General features: G+C 56.4%; 1 protein-coding gene across 1 annotated transcript in view; it reads left to right on the top strand.

Moving 5' to 3' along the window:
* The window catches only part of LOC144251634 (cadherin-23-like), a 164252-nt gene extending 154037 nt beyond the window's left edge, over window positions 1-10215 (top strand). The window contains exons 9-10 of the mRNA XM_077794450.1: window positions 8232-8344; window positions 9964-10215. Coding sequence (XP_077650576.1) covers window positions 8232-8344; window positions 9964-10215 — 365 coding nt within the window. The remainder of the gene's footprint in view (window positions 1-8231; window positions 8345-9963) is intronic.
* Window positions 10216-18854: the final 8639 nt, after the last annotated feature.

Genomic DNA, 18854 nt, shown 5'->3' with positions numbered 1-18854 from the left:
TATTAGAGACAGGGTCTCACTGAGTTGCTTCGCACCTGGCTTTTGCTGAAGCTAGCTTTGAACTCGCAATCCTCCTGCCTCAGCCTCCTGAACCGCTAGGATTACAGGCATATGCCACTGCACCCGACCTGTTTTATGACTCTTTTGTCTAGCATATTTAAAGCTTCTCTCTCTTTAAGTCACAAACTTCTGCAATGTTTTAGCAGCTGCCTGAATTTCATGACATAAATTATTTAACCAATCCCCTATTGTTGGACATGTAGGTTGTTCCCAATTTCCCTTATCAGCACTGTGCCGAGCATGCTGGTGGCTGCATATGTGGGCACATCTGTGGTCACTCCCTTTAGAAAAATCTCCTCCATGAAAGGGAAAGGATTTGGGGACAACAGAGAGACTGCAATTCCAGCCATAGTCCCTGGTGATGTCTTGCTTGTCCTCATTAAAGTATCCTCAGAGGACTGGGGCCTCTCTGAGGCTCCCCGGTTTGCAGAGACAGGCGCAGCGCTCCCTGTGGGTGAGAGGAGCGTGGCCTGACCCTCAGCGATCCTGACATAATAGGCTTGACTCTCCTTGGCTACTCAGGTTAATGCTTCATCAGTTGGAGCCGGTTATTAGCAGATGAATCAGAGTCGGGCTTGTAGTCCTATTAGGAGAGGTAATCATTTGTTGGTTTAAGTGAGCTTGATGGGAGCCGTCCCCGTGCGAAAGCTCTAGAAGAGCAGACAGCAATTCTCCTGTGTTCCAAGGGGCCACGAAGGTGGCTTCCCCTGACTGGACAGTGGTGAGTGTGATTAATGAGACAGCTCCATTCAGACACGTCCCCGTGGCTGCATGGGGAGGGAAGGAGAGCCCCCACTGCAATTCCTAATTGGCCAATCCCTCTTATAGGCCCTGCACAGTCCTGGTGTCTCTATGACATGCGACATCATGAGTCACCCCAGGATCATCTGCTTGATAGCCTTTGACACTAGCCTCAGGATGGCCCCTAGACATTTTTGCTTCAGCCCATGCATCCATTTATTCAAAAAGCATTTATTGATCATCTACTATGTATCGGCTGAGCATTCACCTGGTCCCCGCCCCCAGGGGCTTACATTTCAGTCTGGAGGGACAAACGATAAGACACTTATAAACAGATGAAAAGAGATGTTCAAAAAGTCGAAGCACTTTGAAAGAAAGAAAAGAGGATAATGGGCTAGAGAGTGATAGGGATTAAGGAGGACTGCTCCATGGAGTGACATTTGAGCTGACACCTGAATACAGAAGGGGAGGCCAGCAAAGAGCAGGAGGTGGCTTGAGCTTTGGGGAGGGGTGGGCTTCACCCACCGGGGCCTGGAGGAGGGCAGCAAGCTCTCGGCCGGCCCCCCCAGGCTGGAAGCCGGGGCTGCCCACGCCGCTGGCTGCCATATGTCGGTCATAGAGCTGTTGAATGCATGCCTGTCCAGCTGCCACCCAGGACGCAGGCCCTCTTTGTCAGCAGGCAGGTGAGTGACAATTTTTAATTCATAAGCTTTGTTGCTCAAAGCCATGTCTCACTCCGACTCCTAATTTTCATGATGCAGTGATAAAGTTCTATACCAATCAAAAAGACGTGGTTCCCATGGACAGCAGTAGCTCTGCAGGCCTGGCTGCCCGGGGCCCAAGTGGCTGAGATCGCTCATGCAAAGCTGCTTAGTGCTCGCACGTGGCTGGGGAGAGGCATGTCGCTGGCCTCTGGATCCAACCAGAGGTCTTCAGCTTCATGAAAGCAGGGCTGTTGTGCTCTACCCCACACCACCTGGATTCCAGTGATCCTTAACCTCTCTGGGCCTCAGTTTCATCATCTCTAAAATGGGGTAGTAGTCCCCGTCCCGAGGGTGGTTTGTGCAGGCTGGGAGGGGCATACCTATAGAACACCGCACAACACAAGGCAAGAACTCAGCATGTGATGGGGCCCTTGCCACTCTGCCAACATGGGCCACTGTGGGGACTTATGTGGTCTGATTCTCTGCCTGGTCCACAGTGAGTGCTCTACCTACATGGTCACATCTGGCCCTCTCAACCCGTAGGGAGGAACCATAACCCGAACTTGACAGTCAGGGGCTTGGCTCAAAGGAATGAGCTGTTGCAGGAGTCTTGCAGTTGGTAAGGGGCGGAGCTACCCTTGGCACCTTCTTCTCATCCTGCAGCTTGATGCTGGGTGGCGGGTGCTGCTTGTGGATGTAACAGACCCCAGGCCCAGAACGAGACTAGGAGAAGGCATTGGAGGAGGGGAGCGCCCATCCCAGTTCCACTCCTTCCCTGGGTTGGTCCAGGCGAGCACAGCAGAGAGGTGGGGGAATCGGGCCTCTCAGGCCATCTCCTCCAGCCTCTGCCTCCACTCAGGGACTGGCCTTTGAAGGGTGCATGCCCAGGCCCAGAGGAAGGGACTGGCCTCAGAAGCTGCTGCTTGCTTCCTTCCTCTCCCCCACAGCTCAGCACAGGGATAGGCCCCGGGGTGCCACCACCTGTGTGTGACTGGTCATCTCGAACTGCTGCAAAGGAAGAGGCCAACTTCAGACCCTCCCACACACGTATAGTGAGCATCCTTCTGGGAACAGCAGACAGACGTGTGCGACCCCAGCCCTCACCCTCAGGGCCCCATTAAGGAAGCCAGGGAAGCCCAGGAAGCCCAGGCACAGGGCAGCCCACCACTCTGGGGCCTAGAGGAGCAGGAGACAGCAGAACCTTTGGTCAGGAGATGGCGATGGGCTTCTGGTGGCCGGGGCCATAGGATCCTGAGAGGCCGCGCTCCGAGGTGGAGGCTTGCCTTTCCCTTTAACTCCAAGGCAGGTCGCAGCGCTGTCAGCCCAGCCGAGCAGACAAAGCAATTCAAAGTCATCAGCCTGTGTTCCCACACGCACCATCAGCCGCTCACTGAACGGCTCTTGCCCAGACCTGATGCGGGTCAAGATGCTGCGGGCGAGATAACGAGGGAGCCACGTGGGAGAGGGGCCCTGGGGAGCCGGGCGGGAGCGGGGGAGCCGGCGGCTGGACGGGGCGGGAGGCTCCCCTGGCCCGGTGGCCCCATGAGAGCCCTCCCCGCGAGTCTGCCGTCTGCCCCCAGCAGCCCCGCCGTCCCCTGCAGCCCCGCCGTCCAGGGCCTCCTGCCCGCGCCCTTCGCCCCTTCCCCGCCCTCCGCCGTCCAGGGACCAGCCCGGCACTTGCCTGGCTCCGCCGCGCCCCCTAGCGGCCACCACGCCCCTCGCCTGGTTTTCCACACCGCGAAGTCCCCACTGCGGGGCCACCGCCCTCGGGATCTGAGTCCCACTCTGGGGGCGTCTGAAGCGCCCCTCGGGGGCCTTGGCCGGCTGTCCCGAGCCTCTCTGCTCACCATCCTGGTCAGGACCGGCCCTTCCTCCCTCCAGGCACTGCACTAGGCTTGTGGCCTCCTACCCATGAGACCACGGCCCCTGTCTCCTTGGCTGTGTCCCAAACACCCCTCCACGGAGCCCAGCCCTGCCTGGCCACGCATCCTCAGTGCCCTAGGTATGTCATGGACACCCCTGTGCTGAGGGCTCTGGTCCCCCACTGCAGGCCGCATCCTCCATACCTGGAAGACACTCCAGGTGGGCATTTTGCTGCTGTGTTCAACTCTCAGGGGGGAATTTATCCAGAACTTTCCAAAGTGATAATGCTTTTCCTCTAGGGATCTCTCTTTTTAAGGTTTTTTAATCTTTGTTTTGATATATAAGTGTGTATATTTATGGGGGTACTCGGTGATGTTTTGCTTCATGCATATTTGTATAAGGATCATCAAATGTGGGTAATTAGCATATCCATTACCTCCACCATTTATCACTCAAAGTCTTCTAACTATTTTGAAACACTGTTGTCCAAGGTCACCTTGCTGTGCCATGGGATACTACAGTTCATTCTTCCTCTCTACCTATAACTTTGTACCATGGGCTGCCCTCTCTGCCACCGGGTGATACCCGCTCCAGGCTCTCCTGCTGGTGTAGATGTGAGTTCACTCCTCTGGACCCCTCTCTTTCGAATCTGAAACTCCTAGAGGAAGGCGTCTCTCCCCAGGAAACCCAGCAGGGCCAGTGATGACCTGCTTTTCTCTTTTGTGATGCTTCCAGTCTCCAGTGACCAGAATCCACAGGCAGTAAAAGCCTGGCCCCTCCCTGCACCCCAGGAGCCCCTCCCTGCCTGGAACCCAACACTTACTCCTGGACAGCGTCTGTCCACCCAGGAGAAGCAGCTGTCTCTCTGCTCAGCAGTGAGGATGGAACAGGTGAAAGGCGACCCTCCTGAGACCCTCCTCCCTATCCCCAGTCCCCCTGGGACTTGGATACGGAGTTTGGAGACCAGAGGGCTGACGTGGTGGTGTCACTTTCCAGGATCACAAGGACACTTGAGGTGTGACTGCCAAGCCCCCAGACCCCAGGCCGGGAGGAGTGGGAGTCTGGAATGAGGGGCTAGAGCCAGGCAAGGAAATGGTGACCTGCCCAGGGTGCTGGAGGGATCAGGGGCAGAGCCGGGGCCAATGCCCTTGGGCCTGAGGGTGGCCTGCCGTGGCCTCAGGGCAGCCGACTGGTCAACAGGAGCCCCACTTAGAAGCCATCCTGGCAAGCGTGAGTAGGTGGCTGGCTCAGGGTCTCTGGCGGGCTTTATACCTAGGCTCTGTGGAGGTAGGAAGGAGTGGACAGGTGGCACTGTCTTGGTATAGTACAGGCTTCCAGCATTGGTGGAGAGCGCTCAGCAGGCCAGGTACTGTCTCAACTCCTTCCATCTCTGGGGTGGGTCCTGTTGTCACCCTGGAATTACAGAATAGGAAACTGAGGCCCAGACGTGGTAATAACTAGCCAGGTTCACACAGCTGGTAGCAGACCTGTGGTCTGAACCCTTGTGGTGGCTTCCCGAGGGCAGAATCCCCACCACCTGTCTGCTCTGCTGCTCTTCTGGGCCTCAGCCTGGCAAATGCTCCCGCTTTCAGTAGCATGATTCTGTGGGGATGTGTGGCCCAAGGCGCGCACCTCACCTGCTCTTCTCCACTGATTCCCCAGCACCCTACTCGCAGAGGGTGCTCATAGGAACTTGGAGGAACGAGTCAGTGAACTAATCAATGAATCTTGGAGTCCGTCATGCCCTTGGCCTTTGCTGCTCAGGGCACAGGGCTCCTCTCCTGCCCCTGCCTGAGCTGGGCTGCATCCCAGTGAATGCTGTCGTTGCCATGGTAACTGTAGCAGCCTCCAAGTCAGTGCCTCACTCGGTGTGACATACTCCCAGAACCAACAGCCAGCTCCCCGGGTGTAGCCTGTTCTGGCTGTTGGTTCTGGGAGTATGTCACACGTGCCTGGCAGGAGGCGGGAAGATGGACGCGTGATAGAAGTTAAAAAGCACACATATGCACATGTGTGTGCACACACACAGGGTGTCGGGGAGGGTCCCCAAGCTTGTATGAATGAGTGCTACTGGGAGACCGTGGGCCTGCAGGGCTGTGGAGAGGGGCTCGGTGGGGAGGGTGATTTACGTCCTGGACTCAGGTTCTGGGTGGAGTCAGGTCAGGGGTGAGCAACCTGACCATGAACGGGGCGTGGGTGTCATGAGGAGTGTCCCAGGCTCCATTTCCCAACCGAATGTTGAAACAAGTCATTCAGCAAAGGCCTCTGGTTTGTGAATGATTTATAGGAAAAAAATCTTACAAAGAAAAATGGAATCACATTTAGTTAAACATTTGATAGATTCCTTTATTGGAAAGAAAAAATTTATATGAAAATAAAATCTGTACTGAATCTGTACTGACAGGATGCTGGATGTGGGGCCTGGGGAGGGGAGCTGTGCTGGGGTAGTGGGGGGCAGAAGGCCTCGGGGTGGCCCTCCAGCTCTGCCTGGGGCTCAGAGGACCCAGCCCCCTCCAGGGCCCAGTGCCACCCCTGCTCCACCCCACCTCAGCCCTGGCCAGTCTGCACTGTGAGCAAGGTCAAGGGCTGCCCTCCCCAGGGAGCGTGTCCCTGGCACAGAGGACAGCATACTAATTGCTAAAGCTGTGGCTGGCTAGCTGAAAGGACCCACCCTTGATGTCCCCCCTGAAAAATTCCCAGCTAAAGAAACTCCCTTCTCCTCCTGCATTTACTGGAGGGGCATCCCCTTCTGGGCCTAGCCCAGGCCAGAGTCCCCAAAGCCCACCGTCCGAGTGGCATGAAGCCTGAAGGAGCTCCATGGTCCTCAGCAGCCTGTCCCCTGCCTGGCCAATACCTGCGGTGGACCAAGAGGACCGTAGCCCTGGCCCAGGTAGGGGAGGGCCCCCTGGCATGGGCAGGCAACTGGGCACAGGCTGGCATGCACAGCCCCGTTTGGAAGTCTGGAGTTGGAAGAGGAAGTGGTCTGCTCTGGACTTTCCCTGGCTGACCCTGCCATGTGCAGGTCCCTGTGGAGCCAGGGTGGGGACGAGCAGGAGGGGCAGCGGCTCCGTGCGTGGCTGAAGGCTTGGGCGCTGCTTCTCCCCCATGGACCCACTGTCCATCCATCTTTCGTCCCAGTCCTCCCTGTACCCCAGGGCCCAGCTCAGACAACAGCAAGGGTTACACTTACCAAGCACTTACTGTGCCAGGAACCACTCTAAGCCAGAGAATGCAACTTTCACCCTCATTTCACCCACAACCTGTGCTATAGAGGCCGTCCTTATCCCTGTTATATGGATGAGAAAATCAAGGTACAGAGAGGTTAGGTGAGTTGTCCAGGGTCACACAGCTCACAAGTGGTGCAGGGCATTCTGCTGCTCCTCCAGTAGCCTTCCTTCTTCAGCCTTCCTCTGTGACCTCAGACAACTAAGTCTCCCGGGTGCCAGGGCTCCCTCCCAAGTGGCACGTACTTCAGTGTCGGGATCCCTGGCACAGACTTTTGCATTTACCATGCCTGGCTCAGGGCCTGGCCAGGGGTGGCCTGAGTCTGTGGCTGAATGGAGGGAGCCTGTGAATGATCCAGCAAATGGTCAGTGAAGGAGGAAGAAGAATGGCATCCAGCTTTGCCTAGGAGGACCTCAGAGCCTGGTGGGAGTGTGCAGTAAGCGCCAGGGCTGGAGTGGGCAGGGCAGGCCCAGGAGGCCTTGGGAGCAGCCATCCTTCAGCCACACGGATGCCACCACGTGCCAGCATTGGCCAGGTACCTTGAGGGACAGCTGTGAAAAGCCCCATCTTTGGGGAGCTTCTAGGCCAGGCAGGAAAATGGGATTAACACGCAGGAAGCACCCGGGGAATTGTCACAGAGCAGAGGCTACTCCTGCCTGCGGGGCCAGAAGGGGTCGGCTGGAGAAGGAAGAATGGCCTTCCTGGGGGAGCAGGAGAGGCTGTCGCTGACCTGGGAGGACTGGAGGGGGAGGCTGAGAGAAGACAATGAGCCGGGCGCGGCGGCACAGGCCTGGAATCCTGGAGGCTCGGGAGGCTGAGGCAGGAGGATCACAAGTTCAAAGCCAGCCTCAGCGACTCAGCAAGGCGCTGAGCAACTCAGTGAGACCCTGTCTCTAATAAAATACAAAATAGGGCTGGGGAGGGGGCTCAGTGGCTAAGGGTCCCTGAGTTCAATCCCAGGACTCCCCCTCCACAAAAAAAAGGACACTGGATGCTGAAAGACCAGAGGCAGGACCGAGCGTGGGATTTGGGAACTGAGGAAACAAGGGTGAGGCTTGGGGTGCCTGCAGAGGGGAGGCATCCGGGTGACAGAGGCCTCCACTTGAGGCCAGCCTTGGGTGCCGTCGGAGCCACCACTGACCCATGCGTCTCTAACTCGAGTAAGCACTGAGAATGCTGATTTCTAGAACTGAGCTGTGGTCTTGCTGTATTTATCATTTAAAAAGCTCATCACATCGTTGCCAAAACCGAAAATTGGGCTGGAATGAAATTGTCCATAAAAATGGACAAGGGCAAGAAAGCGAGGTGGGAGTCCCCGCGACGGCGCTCCCTTTGGGATGCTCCCCTCAGCGGCTCCCTCTGTCGGGAAGTAGCACAGCGCTGGGTGTTGAGGACACGCTGCCATCAACCGGGACCTTCTCCTTGCCTCAGGGGGCGGGAAGGCCACAGGACGCCAGAGTCCCCCTGCCCTGGCCCGTGCTGTCTGTCCCTGGACGGGACCTCCTGCGCCCTGGCTGTTCTGGGTCCCCAGAGGCAGCGTCCTTACGGCTCCAGGTTCCTGCCACGGGGACAGGAGCCACGGCCCCTCACTGCCTCTGCCTGCCTGGCCCGGGCACAGCATCCGTCTCTCTCTTGCAGGGAACACCAACAGCATCTTCGCCCTGGACTACATCAGCGGGGCGCTGACCTTGAACGGCCTGCTGGACCGCGAGAACCCCCTGTACAGCCACGGCTTCCTCCTGACCGTGAAGGTGAGACCCGCGGTGGGTCGTGCCCCAGGTGGAGAGCCGCCCAGGCCGGGAGGCCAGCCTCTAGCAGGGCCAGGGGCTGCGGCCTCAGACAGAGGCCCCAGAGTCCAGCATTCCTGTCCTCCCCGGGGCACTGACCCCGGTCACCCCCACGGGCCACCAGGAGGGGATCACGGGTGCCTGGGCAGGTCTGCGGGGCACTTCACAGCCAGCATCCACGCTTGCACAGGCCGGGAACTTTATCCTCACCTTAGTGACAAGGGGACTTCCAGGTGCTCATCTTGAGCTCGGCCTCCTGCCAAGGTTTCAAATCGCAGTTGTAGACACCTGAATTCTTGAGTTCGCTCCGTTTGGGGGGTTTTGTCCCATTTTCTAAGTTTTACCCTTTCCTGGGTTAGAAAATGGAGCACTTTAGGGAGGGGACAGAGCCGCTGGGGTCCCTGCCCTGTGAAGCTGCAGCCCCTCCCCCACCCCACCCGGTCACCTGCCACTGGTGGCCCTTTAATGAACATCAATGACTTGCTGAGCATCCCTAGGAGGCCCATCTAGGGGTATGGATCCTGCCTGGGCCACAGGGGACCTCCCCAGCCTGACCATCAATTAACAGGAGGGGGTGGTCCAAGGACTGGGGCTGGGGACCTGGGAAGGAGGCCCCCATCCGTGTGGGAGGACAGGACGGCCAGCCCACCCTGCACCCTCCCTTGAGCTTGACCGCTGAGCCACGCCGGTCCACCAGCCCTGGCTTTCCCACGGCCCAGCTCTCGCCCCTGACGCTCAGGTGTGGTAGCCAGGGTGGGGGTGCCCCACCCCAGCACAGAGCCCGGCCCCTCCCTGCCTCCCTGCCTGTCCTGCACCCCTCCGGCTGAGGCCAGGGGTCAGCTCCCAAGGAAGAGGGCTGCTGCCTAGTCCCTGCACGAAAGTTCGATGCGTCAATCCTACTTGGCAATGGCCCTCAGCACGCCTCCAGCTCCCTGGAACCCCGCACTGTCTTCCCATCTTCTACAAAATGTGGGCATGGGACCCCCAAACTGATGGTGCATCCAGTCCCCCTGGGGAGCCTCTGTTTGGGTCTCACCCAGAGAATCCGCTTCTGGAGCTTGGGGTCAGAACTGGGAAAGGGTATTTGGGGGCCTGGCGCTCTGGTGCAGTGGTTAGGTGCCCCCAAGATGTGAATCTGTCCATCTGTTTCTGAGTCCAAACCTCACCCTGAAACTAGCAGCGTTCCGTCCACAGCGATCAGCCTTTAGCACAGAAATTCCTGGCCTCAGTTTTATTATCTGCCAAGTTGAATAGAATCTCCATCCACCCTTGGATGAACCCCAAATCTGTCCCTTCCTTCCTGTCCACCTCATCTTCATGTCAGTTCTAGAATCCTATTGCCTGCGTTTGAATTGCAAAGCTGCGCATCCTCGTACAAGTTCCTTAACCTCTCTGAGCCTCATGTCCTTCTCAGTGACATGAGGATACTAAAGGTAGAATTTTCTTCCTGGGGCTGTAGTGAGGATTTGGTGAGATGGTTCATATTAAATCAGTGTCTAAATTCGAGAAAGTCCTTGGTAAACAGTAGCTAATATTGGGATTGTGGCCTTCTTTACACCTGGTGGATGGTATTCTGTCTTCAGGGCACAGAACTGAATGATGACCGCACCCCATCTGATGCCACCGTCACCACGACCTTCAACATCCTGGTCATCGACATCAATGACAATGCCCCAGAATTCAACAGTTCCGAGTACAGCGTGGCCATCACCGAGCTGGCTCAGGTTGGCTTTGCCCTCCCCCTCTTCATCCAGGTCGTGGACAAGGATGAGGTGAGTCCCTGGAACCCAGGACCCGTCCAGGGTTATTGTCCTGCCTGCGCTGTGCAACCTTGACAGGGAGGCCAGGTGCTTCTGGGCTTCCAGGTCCTCAGTTATGAGATAGAAACAAACACAGGTGTTGATAAATAAGGCTGCAAAAAATTGAAAGTCTCTAAACTGTTACCCATGCCATCTCTACCCTGTAAAAACATCCAAGCACACACTCCAATAGGTGGCATTTTATTTAGAGTTTATATACATGGTCACTGTACTAATCTCATAGGTATGTGATAAAGTATGCACTAAAATTGCCATCTTAAGGTGGGTGTGGTGGCACACAGCTGTAATTCCAGTGACTCGGGAGGCTGAGGCATGAGGATTGCAAGTTGGAGACCAGCCTCAGCATCTCAGGTCCTAAGCAACTTAACCAGACCCTTTCTCTAAATAAGAAGAGGGCTGTTGCTGAGCATGTGGCTTGGTGGTAGAGCACCCCTGGGTTCAAATAGCAATTTTTGAAAGTAGAAATAAAGCACCAGTGTACTTTCTCACACCTGAGGGGTGGTCTCCGCCGTGTGTAGGAGGTACATGCCCAGTTTAGAGGCCCATATAAATGACACTTGGCGGAAAGTCTGACTCCTGCTTTTGGGGTAGTAATGCCCCCCTCCATGTGAAGAGCTTGCTCAGGGGACACAGGTGCTTTCAAGAGCATCCCCAGCCATCAGGGTGGAGTCCAGGAGGTCTGTGTCACCTGGTTCAATGAGGCCTGCCCTGGGACGTAGGCGGAGCTGGGGAGAGACAGCTGCTGGGGCAGGGGCCTCCCCCACCAGCCCGCTCCCCCTGCAGTGCTGGCCGAGGGCCAGGTGTCATGGGAATGGTTTGTCCCTTTAGACCCTCTCAGCCCGCCTCTCCCCCGCCTGGTGCCCTGCCTCCCTGGCCCTCTGCAGGGGCCACATTGGCAGCACTCTGTCCTGTCCTCCTGCCCTGCTCAGGACTCCGCCAGGCACTCCAGCCTGGGGCACCTCCTTCACCTGTCCCATGAGGGGCTCCCGTGCTGTCCTTGTCCCAGGCGGGCTTCTTCCTAAGGAGCCCCTCCACTCTGGCTGCCCGGCAAACAGCCACGGGGCCAGCCCAGGAGCCCGCCGCCCTCACCCCTAGCCCTCCCCAGCCCGCTGTGCCCACTGGACTCGCCCCGCCAGGACTGGACCCATGGCCCAGCCAGTCCCGCCTGTTCACACGGGCACACGCACCTCCGGCTCCCGGCTGAGCATAGCATCTGCCACACAGAAACCCCACCCACTGTCATTGTCCCGTGCCTGTCTGAGATGACTTAAGATGTATTGAGCACCTACTGTTCACTAGGAACTAGGTTTGTCCCCTGGGGGTCAAGCATGACCACGGGCCTGTCCAAATATACCACTTTTAAAAGTAGGGATAAACAGGTATAAAATAAATTCCAATATTTTCTCAAACCCCATTCAGTCACCTCATCCCTCCCTGGAGTATAGCCAGGCACATCCCTGTCAGAGACGACTCTGAAGCCTGGCGTGATGATGGCACATACCTGTAATCCCTGTGGCTCAGGAGGCTGAGGCAGGAGGATGGCAAGTTCAAAGCCAGCCTCAGCAACTCAGTGAGGCCCTAAGCAACTTAGTGAGACTCTGTCTCTAAATAAAATATTTTAAAAGGGGCTGGGGATGTAGCTTAGTGGTTGAGTGCCCCTGGGTTCATTCCCTGGTACCAAAAAACAATAAAATTGTTTTTTTAAAAAAATAGAGGCTACCCTGAATGAGAACCTCAGAAAAAAGCCCCCTCCTTCCTTGCAGAGGTAGAGTCCCGCCAGGGAGAGGAGACTCGCCAGTCCTAGTGTGGGTCCCGGGTCCTGACGGCAGGGGGCTGCGAGGATCAGGAAAGGCTTTTAGCAGGAGGGGCCTGGGGCTGAGCCCTGGGCAGGCAGGATGGCTGGCTGCCAGGATGCTGGCCCCCACCGGCCCAGAGGCAGAAACCTGCAGGTAGGACACAGGAATAGTGACCCCTGCTAACAGCGTTGGGCTGCGGGGAGGTGGGCAGATGTGAGGAACCCAGGCCGGGGACTTGGACTTGACCTTGGCAGGAACCCAGGAGGCAGGCAGGACAAGCTCTGGAAGTGCACAGCGCCTCTCTGTCAGTCCAGACTTGCCATTTACTGGCCCTGACTCCGGGTAAATTAATGGCCCTTCCTGAGCCTCGGTCCACTCATCTGTTCAAAAAGAAATAAGAGAGCGAGTGTCGCTGTCAGTTCGTATTGCTGTAACAAGCTGACCCAATGCACACGCTCATTTCTCACTTGGCCTCCGTGTCCGGCCCAGGTCTGCAGGAGGGCCACTCCGAGGGGTCACTTACGTGTGCAGTCTGCGGTTGCGACGGTGCTGCCGTGTGTTTGGGTGGGGTGGGGTCGGGCGACAGAGGCTAAGCACAGCTCTGCCCCGCTTCATCTCACAGTGGCCCCAACTTCCACCCAGTGGTCAGAACTGGCTCCGTGTCCCAGCCTCACTGCCAGAGGCTGGGTGTGGGGAGGTGACTACGTCTTGGCCTCTGCTGCCAGGGAAGCTGAGAGGGGACAGAAAGGTGGGCAGGGCTTAGCGTCGCCACTGCCACACAGAAACCCCACCCAGTCATTGTCCCCAGAGCTGCAGCTCCCCAACCCCGACCTGGTCCAGAGAGTGTCCCCAACAGTGAGGCCAGAGCCCCAGAACCCACTTACTCAGGCTCCTGTATGACTGTCCAAAAGAATGCCGAGAGGACGCAGGTGCCGCGGTGGCACACATCTGTAACCCCAGCAGCTCCAGAGGCTGAGGCAGGAGGATTTCGGGTTCAAAGCCAGCCTCAGCAACTCAGTGAGGCCCTGGGCAACTCAGTGAGACCCTGTCTCTAAATAAAACATAATAAGGGCTGGGATGCAGCTCAGTGGTTGAGCACCACTGGGCTCAATCTCTGGTACAAAAAGAAAAAAGAAAAAAGAGGCTGAGGGCAGTCGAGCCCAGCCTGCCCCGAGGGACGCTCCCACCTAGGCACAGCCCTGGGAATGTGGCATGCCATGCCCTTGGGGACCCCCGGAGCCAACGCAGACCTTCCCTGTGTGTGCTCCACAGCTCCTTTCCCCAGGGAGATGGCCTGTGTTCCTCCAGGGACCACTTCTCCAGGACAGAGTGACGTGCAGAGAGGGGGACTAGGAAGAAAAGGCCACGCCCTGGTCCACACTGCCCCACCCTGAGGTCATCTGGACTGTCCCATGTCCCCAGCTCTGAGGGGGCTGCCCCTAGACCACAGCACCCCGACCTGGGCTCCTTCCTCCACAGGAGGCGGGAGTGGCCGGCTCAGTCCAGCCCATGCCTTGGCACCACGGGCTCTTCTGCCGAATCCAGAACCCCGGAGGGATTCAGATCTTGCCAGGGAACAGGCCCCAAGGCCAGGTTCCAGATGTCAAGGAGACGCCACCACGTCTGAGGGCCACGCCAGGCCAGCTCAGCCGCGTAGCCCACAGACAGCATGCACAGGCCGCAGGCTCGTGGGCATTGCCCAGTGTCCAGAATCTGGGGCAAAAACAACCTCTGAGGGGAACCAGGCAGATGTTGGAAAAGACCTTTAAGAAACTGTCCTGTCCTGTCCCTTCCTAGGAGGAGAATGTCTGTGGGGATCTGTGTCTGGGTTGAAGGTGACTCTGGATTTGCTTGGTGTGGCAGAAATACATGGTCAGTGAGCAAAAGAGAAGAGGGAAGAGGGCCCAAGAGAGGTCAAAGCCCTGTGTCACAGGCTCTTCAGAACCATGGGACGGTCTCTGGCTGTCCCTGTGACTGTGACTGTGATTCTACAATTCTGAACATGCTGGTCCCATCCAGACCTGTCTCCTGGTTACTCAGCAGGACCCACAGCTGGGGCCTGGTCTGGATTTGCTCAGCAGGACCACCCCACACCTCACACTCCGCCTGGCCCCTGGGAAGCACTCCGGAGGCACACACTGTTGAGGTACGGTGCCTTTGAAGATGAAAGTAGCAACAAGGTGGCCCAGGGCTTTTACTGGACGGATGACCTCAAAAGTCCATTGTGGGGCAGTAGAGGGTGCTGACCAAAACAGAGGAGGAAGAAGGAAGCAGTTTAACCTCTCAGTCAGAACTTTGTGGCAGTTAGTCCTAATTAGGATGCTAATTGAACTCAAAAAACTAGGTGATGCTTGCAGTCCCCCCGCCCCAGATCTAAGATTCTGTACCATCTCTGAATCGCAGGCTCTGCCAGACCATGCAAAGGTGCTTGAAAAAGACCCTTTCTATCTCCCAAGGACTCCGTCACATTGTCAAGTCTCTCTGAGTAATTTCTTCTCTTTGGCCCAGCTATAGAAAACTCAGAGAAGCCAGGGAAGAAAAGGCTGGGGTGGGCTGAAGCCATTTGTATCCTGTGACAGTTGAGATGCAAATAGATGGTTGTGATGCAGATAGGGGGAAAAAAATCCTGCAGGCACAGGCTGGGAAGCCAGCCCGGGACGCGCAGCTCCGAGTTTCAAATTAAAGGCTGTGGCCACGTTCCGCTCTGCCCAGCAATTTGCTGTCTCCCTCCGTGTTCCGATAGCCACAGTCGATAGGCAGCACCTTCACCCACTAGGGTCCCCACCCTGTCCCCCGCCTTCTGTTTCCCATCTGCACAGGAGGGAAGAATCCCTGGGGGGGTAGGAATATTTGCTCAGGTATTCTAAAATCCACTCTCCGGCCCAGACTCCAGGGGGTTATGGGGGTGGGGGTGCAGGGCCTTGGGGGATCCTGCCGGCTCTGTAGCTCCACCAGAAGGATTGGATTTTGTTTTTAAATAGTTGGTGCATTGTGCAGGACTTCTCTGGCTGACCCAGAGCCAAACAACAGTGGCTCCCTCCATCGGGAGGAGACCTTTAGCCCCCCTTTCTTCTCAGGAGTTGGGAATGGTGGATCCACTGTATTTCTGCCTCACTTCTGGCCCCAGCTTCTCCGAACACATTTTCTTCTGTCCTTGAGGTCATTTAAAAATATTTTTTTACTTGTTCTTTTTAGTTATGCATGACAGTAGAGTGTATTTTGACCTATCATTCATACATGGGGTGTAACTTCCCATTCTTGTGGTTGAACAGGAGGTGGAGTTCTGCTGGTCTGAATATATATGTATTCATATGTGCTGGTATTCATATGTGCTGGTATGTATTCATATCTGCTGGTATGAATACACATGTATTCATATTTGAACGTAGGAAAGTTCTGTCTGGTTCATTCTTCTTTCCCATTCCCATCCCCCCTCTTTTCCCCATCCCTCCTCCCTTCCCCCATCCCCCCATCTGGTAAACACCGCCCCCTTCACCCCACCACCTATTGTGAGGCAGCATCCACATATCAGAGAGAACATTCAGCCTTTGGTTTGGGGGATTGGCTCATTTTGTTTAGCATGAAAAGCTCCCTTTCTATCCATTTACCAGCAAATGCCATAATTTCATTCTTCCTTTTGGCTGAGTAATATTCCATAGTGTATATGTATCACATTTTCTTTGTCTGTTCTATTTTAAGGGCATCTAGGTGCGTTCCATAGCTTAGCTATTGTGAATGAGCTGCTGTAGACATTGATGTGGCTGCGTCACTGTAGCGTGCTGATTTTAAGTCCTTGGGGTATGGACTAAGGAGTGGGAGAGCTGGGTCAAATGGTGGTTTCATTCCAGGTTTTCTGAGGACTCTCCACACTGCTTTCCAGAGTGGTTGCACCAATTTGCAGTCCCACCAGCAATGTCCAAGTGTACCTTTTCCCCCATATTTGAGGGCATTTTTGGCAGAGGAGAGGGATGGTGGTGGACAGCAGAGGGCCAGTGTCTACCCGACTCCCAGGGACGCCTCTGCTGCTCAGTCCTGCTGCTCCTGGGAACTGGGATCATATCAGAAAAGCCTTCAGATCTCGTGAAGGTGTGTCCTAAGGAACGATAGTGAAATTTAGGCAGATGGGGAGATCATTCATTCACTCAGCAATCATTATGCACCTAGTATGTGCCCCAAACATCATTACGCATCTACTAAGTTCCTGCCTTGTGCCGGGTCATGAGAGGTGGTGCCGAGTGTGGGCTGCTCTCTAAGGCTCGTACTTCATTCTGGTGGAGAAGGCTGGGGAGGGGGCTGAGCTGGGGATCAGCAGTGGTGCGCTTGCCTAGCACATGTGAGGCCCTGGGTTCAATCCTCAGCACGAGGAAGAGAGAAAAGAAAGGAAGGAAGGAAGCAGACTCCAAGGACATGAGCGGGCGCCAGGGCGGAGAGGGTGTCTTCCACTCTGGGGCCCAGGAGGGCCTCCCAGGAAGGCTGAGCAGGGGTGGTGTGTGGTGGAGGTGGCCGCAGAGCTGGGAAGGAAGAACCTTCTAGCAGCAGGTGCTCCCCTGCAAGGTAGAGAGGAGCCACAAGGTACACAGCCTGGCCTTTTCCTGAAATAGGGCAGAGACTGGTGGGACTGGCTGGGGCTCCGAGAGGGGAGACGGAGGCTGCAGCCTTCATCAGAGGAGGCTGTCGGATGGGGGTGCCTCTCCCCGTTACTGTGGGACCCGGGAGTTGACAGCTGATGTGGTCTGGCTCACCCTTTCTTAAGGAGCCCTCTGACTGCTAAGGGGGTTCCTGGGGACCAGAGGCAAGGCAGCGGGGGCTGGAGAGTAGGAGGTCTCCTCCAGGGGACCTTGCCCAGCCACCATGACCGCCTGCTGCGGCTGGCAGGTTCCTCAGGCTGCCTGGTGACTCACTGCAACGTAGCGTCTTCCTCAGACGACGACATTGGGGAGAAGCCCGGGAACCCACCGTCCCCCTATAATGAAATTCTCAAAGTCCAGTAGAACCGCCACCCAGAACTCTGGCCTTTGTGACAGAGGCTCTCCGATGTTCACCTGGCCTCGGCCAAAAGGCTGAGAGCCGTGAGGCTGGCCCAGGGTTTTGACCTCCAACCCCAGCCTTCTGCCATGGGACCTGCCCAGGCCCCAGAGAGGGGAAGGGGCCCCCAGCCCCACCCGCCCGTCCATGAGGAGGATCACCCGTGTCCTGTCCCCACTCTGCCTGGGGTCCACCTCTGGGAAGCCATGGCTCTTTACCACTCTGCACATCCCAAGAGGACCTGGCAGGTGCCCCGGCCGGCCTATCCCACACCCCCCACTGCCTGCAGCAGAGGGGCCGCGCCTCCACTCCGCTGCACCCCGTCTGCCCAGGAATCTGTACGTCTGGCTTCACCTGGGTGAGAAAGGCCGCTGGTTAGAAATAAAAATCAGGGCTTTGAAGCCAGACTGCTCTGCCACTTTTGATCTGTATGACCTTAGGGGACTTATTTATTCTCTGATTCCATTTTCTTATCAGTGATGGTAGCTCCCTCACAGAGCTGTGGGGAGGGAAAATGAGTTCATATTTGTATTTAGAACCGCGTCTGGTCATAAAAAGCACTCTCTGTACGTTGACTTTTGGGATTCTTGCCCAGCCCGGGAGACAGGTCTGTTTAACTTGCCTTTGTCAGAGAGAAAGAGGGCTCAGAGAGGTTAAGGGGCTGCCCAAGGTCATACGGCCAGAAGGTGGAGGACTTGACCTTGGACCCTCAGTCCTGCGCCTCTTGCACGGAGGGTTGATGGCCTCCTTTGCAGACGTAGCCCTCTCGTTCTCTCCTATCTCAGTTTTCCAAACCGTGTTGATTTTCCCTTCTGCATCTGTGCCGGGGAGAGAGAGGCGTCCCAGGGACGGTAGTCTTGAGGAAGCACACGCAGCTAAGCTCAGGCGGCTCTGCAGGGGCCCTTAGGCAAAGAGCCCCCTCTGGAGTGACGCAGGTCATCTCCAGGGATCCGTTGGAAGCAGGGGTTAAGAACCCCAGGGCTTTGGACCCACCGGGCACACCACTCAAAGATCTGGTGCCCCCAAAGGGGAGGCTCTGCCCACTCCAAGGGCTGGGAGGGAGGGAGAGGGGGGAGATTAAAAAATAAAAAGGGACCTCACCATCGAGGTGAACGGGGACACATCTGCCAGGAGCTCATTCCTGTTTCAGGCAGATGACACCATTAATTTGTTTGAGGGGCATAGGGAAAAAAAGAAAAAAAAAACAAACAGAATCACCCACCTCCCCGAGGAGAAGACAGCACCCGGTAAACAAAGGAAAGCGAACGACGGCAGAAAAGCCACATCCCAGAACGTGGGGTCATTTCTGTGGAGTCAGGGGGCAGCGATTTCAGGGACGGAGGGGAGGCGGCTCTTTTTCTCCTGCTCATCTCAGACTTTATTTCCATCCCTCACTCTTGCTTTCCGTTTCATGTGTGCTCCAGACCTGTCGGGGAGCCGCGGCCCATGACCTTGTATTTATTTAAGTTTATTTTCACATTTGTTCCTGTTAGGAGCTCTGTCCAGGCTGCGGGGTCTCTGGGCCCTCCCGACGTGGCCCTGCAGAGGTTGTGGTCTTGCTGCAGGCTCCCGCAGGGCCACTCCTAGGCAGTCCAGGGGTTCGCAGGAGGCAGATAGACCACTGGCCCTCACCCCCACCCCACACACAGGCACCCATGACCCTGGCTGGAGAAGAACCTGCATCTTTATTCCCACCGACATCGGACTGCACTACAACCTGTCCTTTCGCTATGTCATGGGTCTAGAAGCAAGCCACCACTGATTATTTTGTTTTTTGTTTTTTTAATATTTATTTTTTAGGTGTAGATGGACACAACACAATGCCTTTATTTT

Source organism: Urocitellus parryii, unplaced genomic scaffold (assembly GCF_045843805.1).
Source record: "Urocitellus parryii isolate mUroPar1 unplaced genomic scaffold, mUroPar1.hap1 Scaffold_139, whole genome shotgun sequence".
Lineage (NCBI taxonomy): Eukaryota > Metazoa > Chordata > Mammalia > Rodentia > Sciuridae > Urocitellus > Urocitellus parryii.
This window is presented reverse-complemented; position numbering and strand designations above follow the sequence as displayed.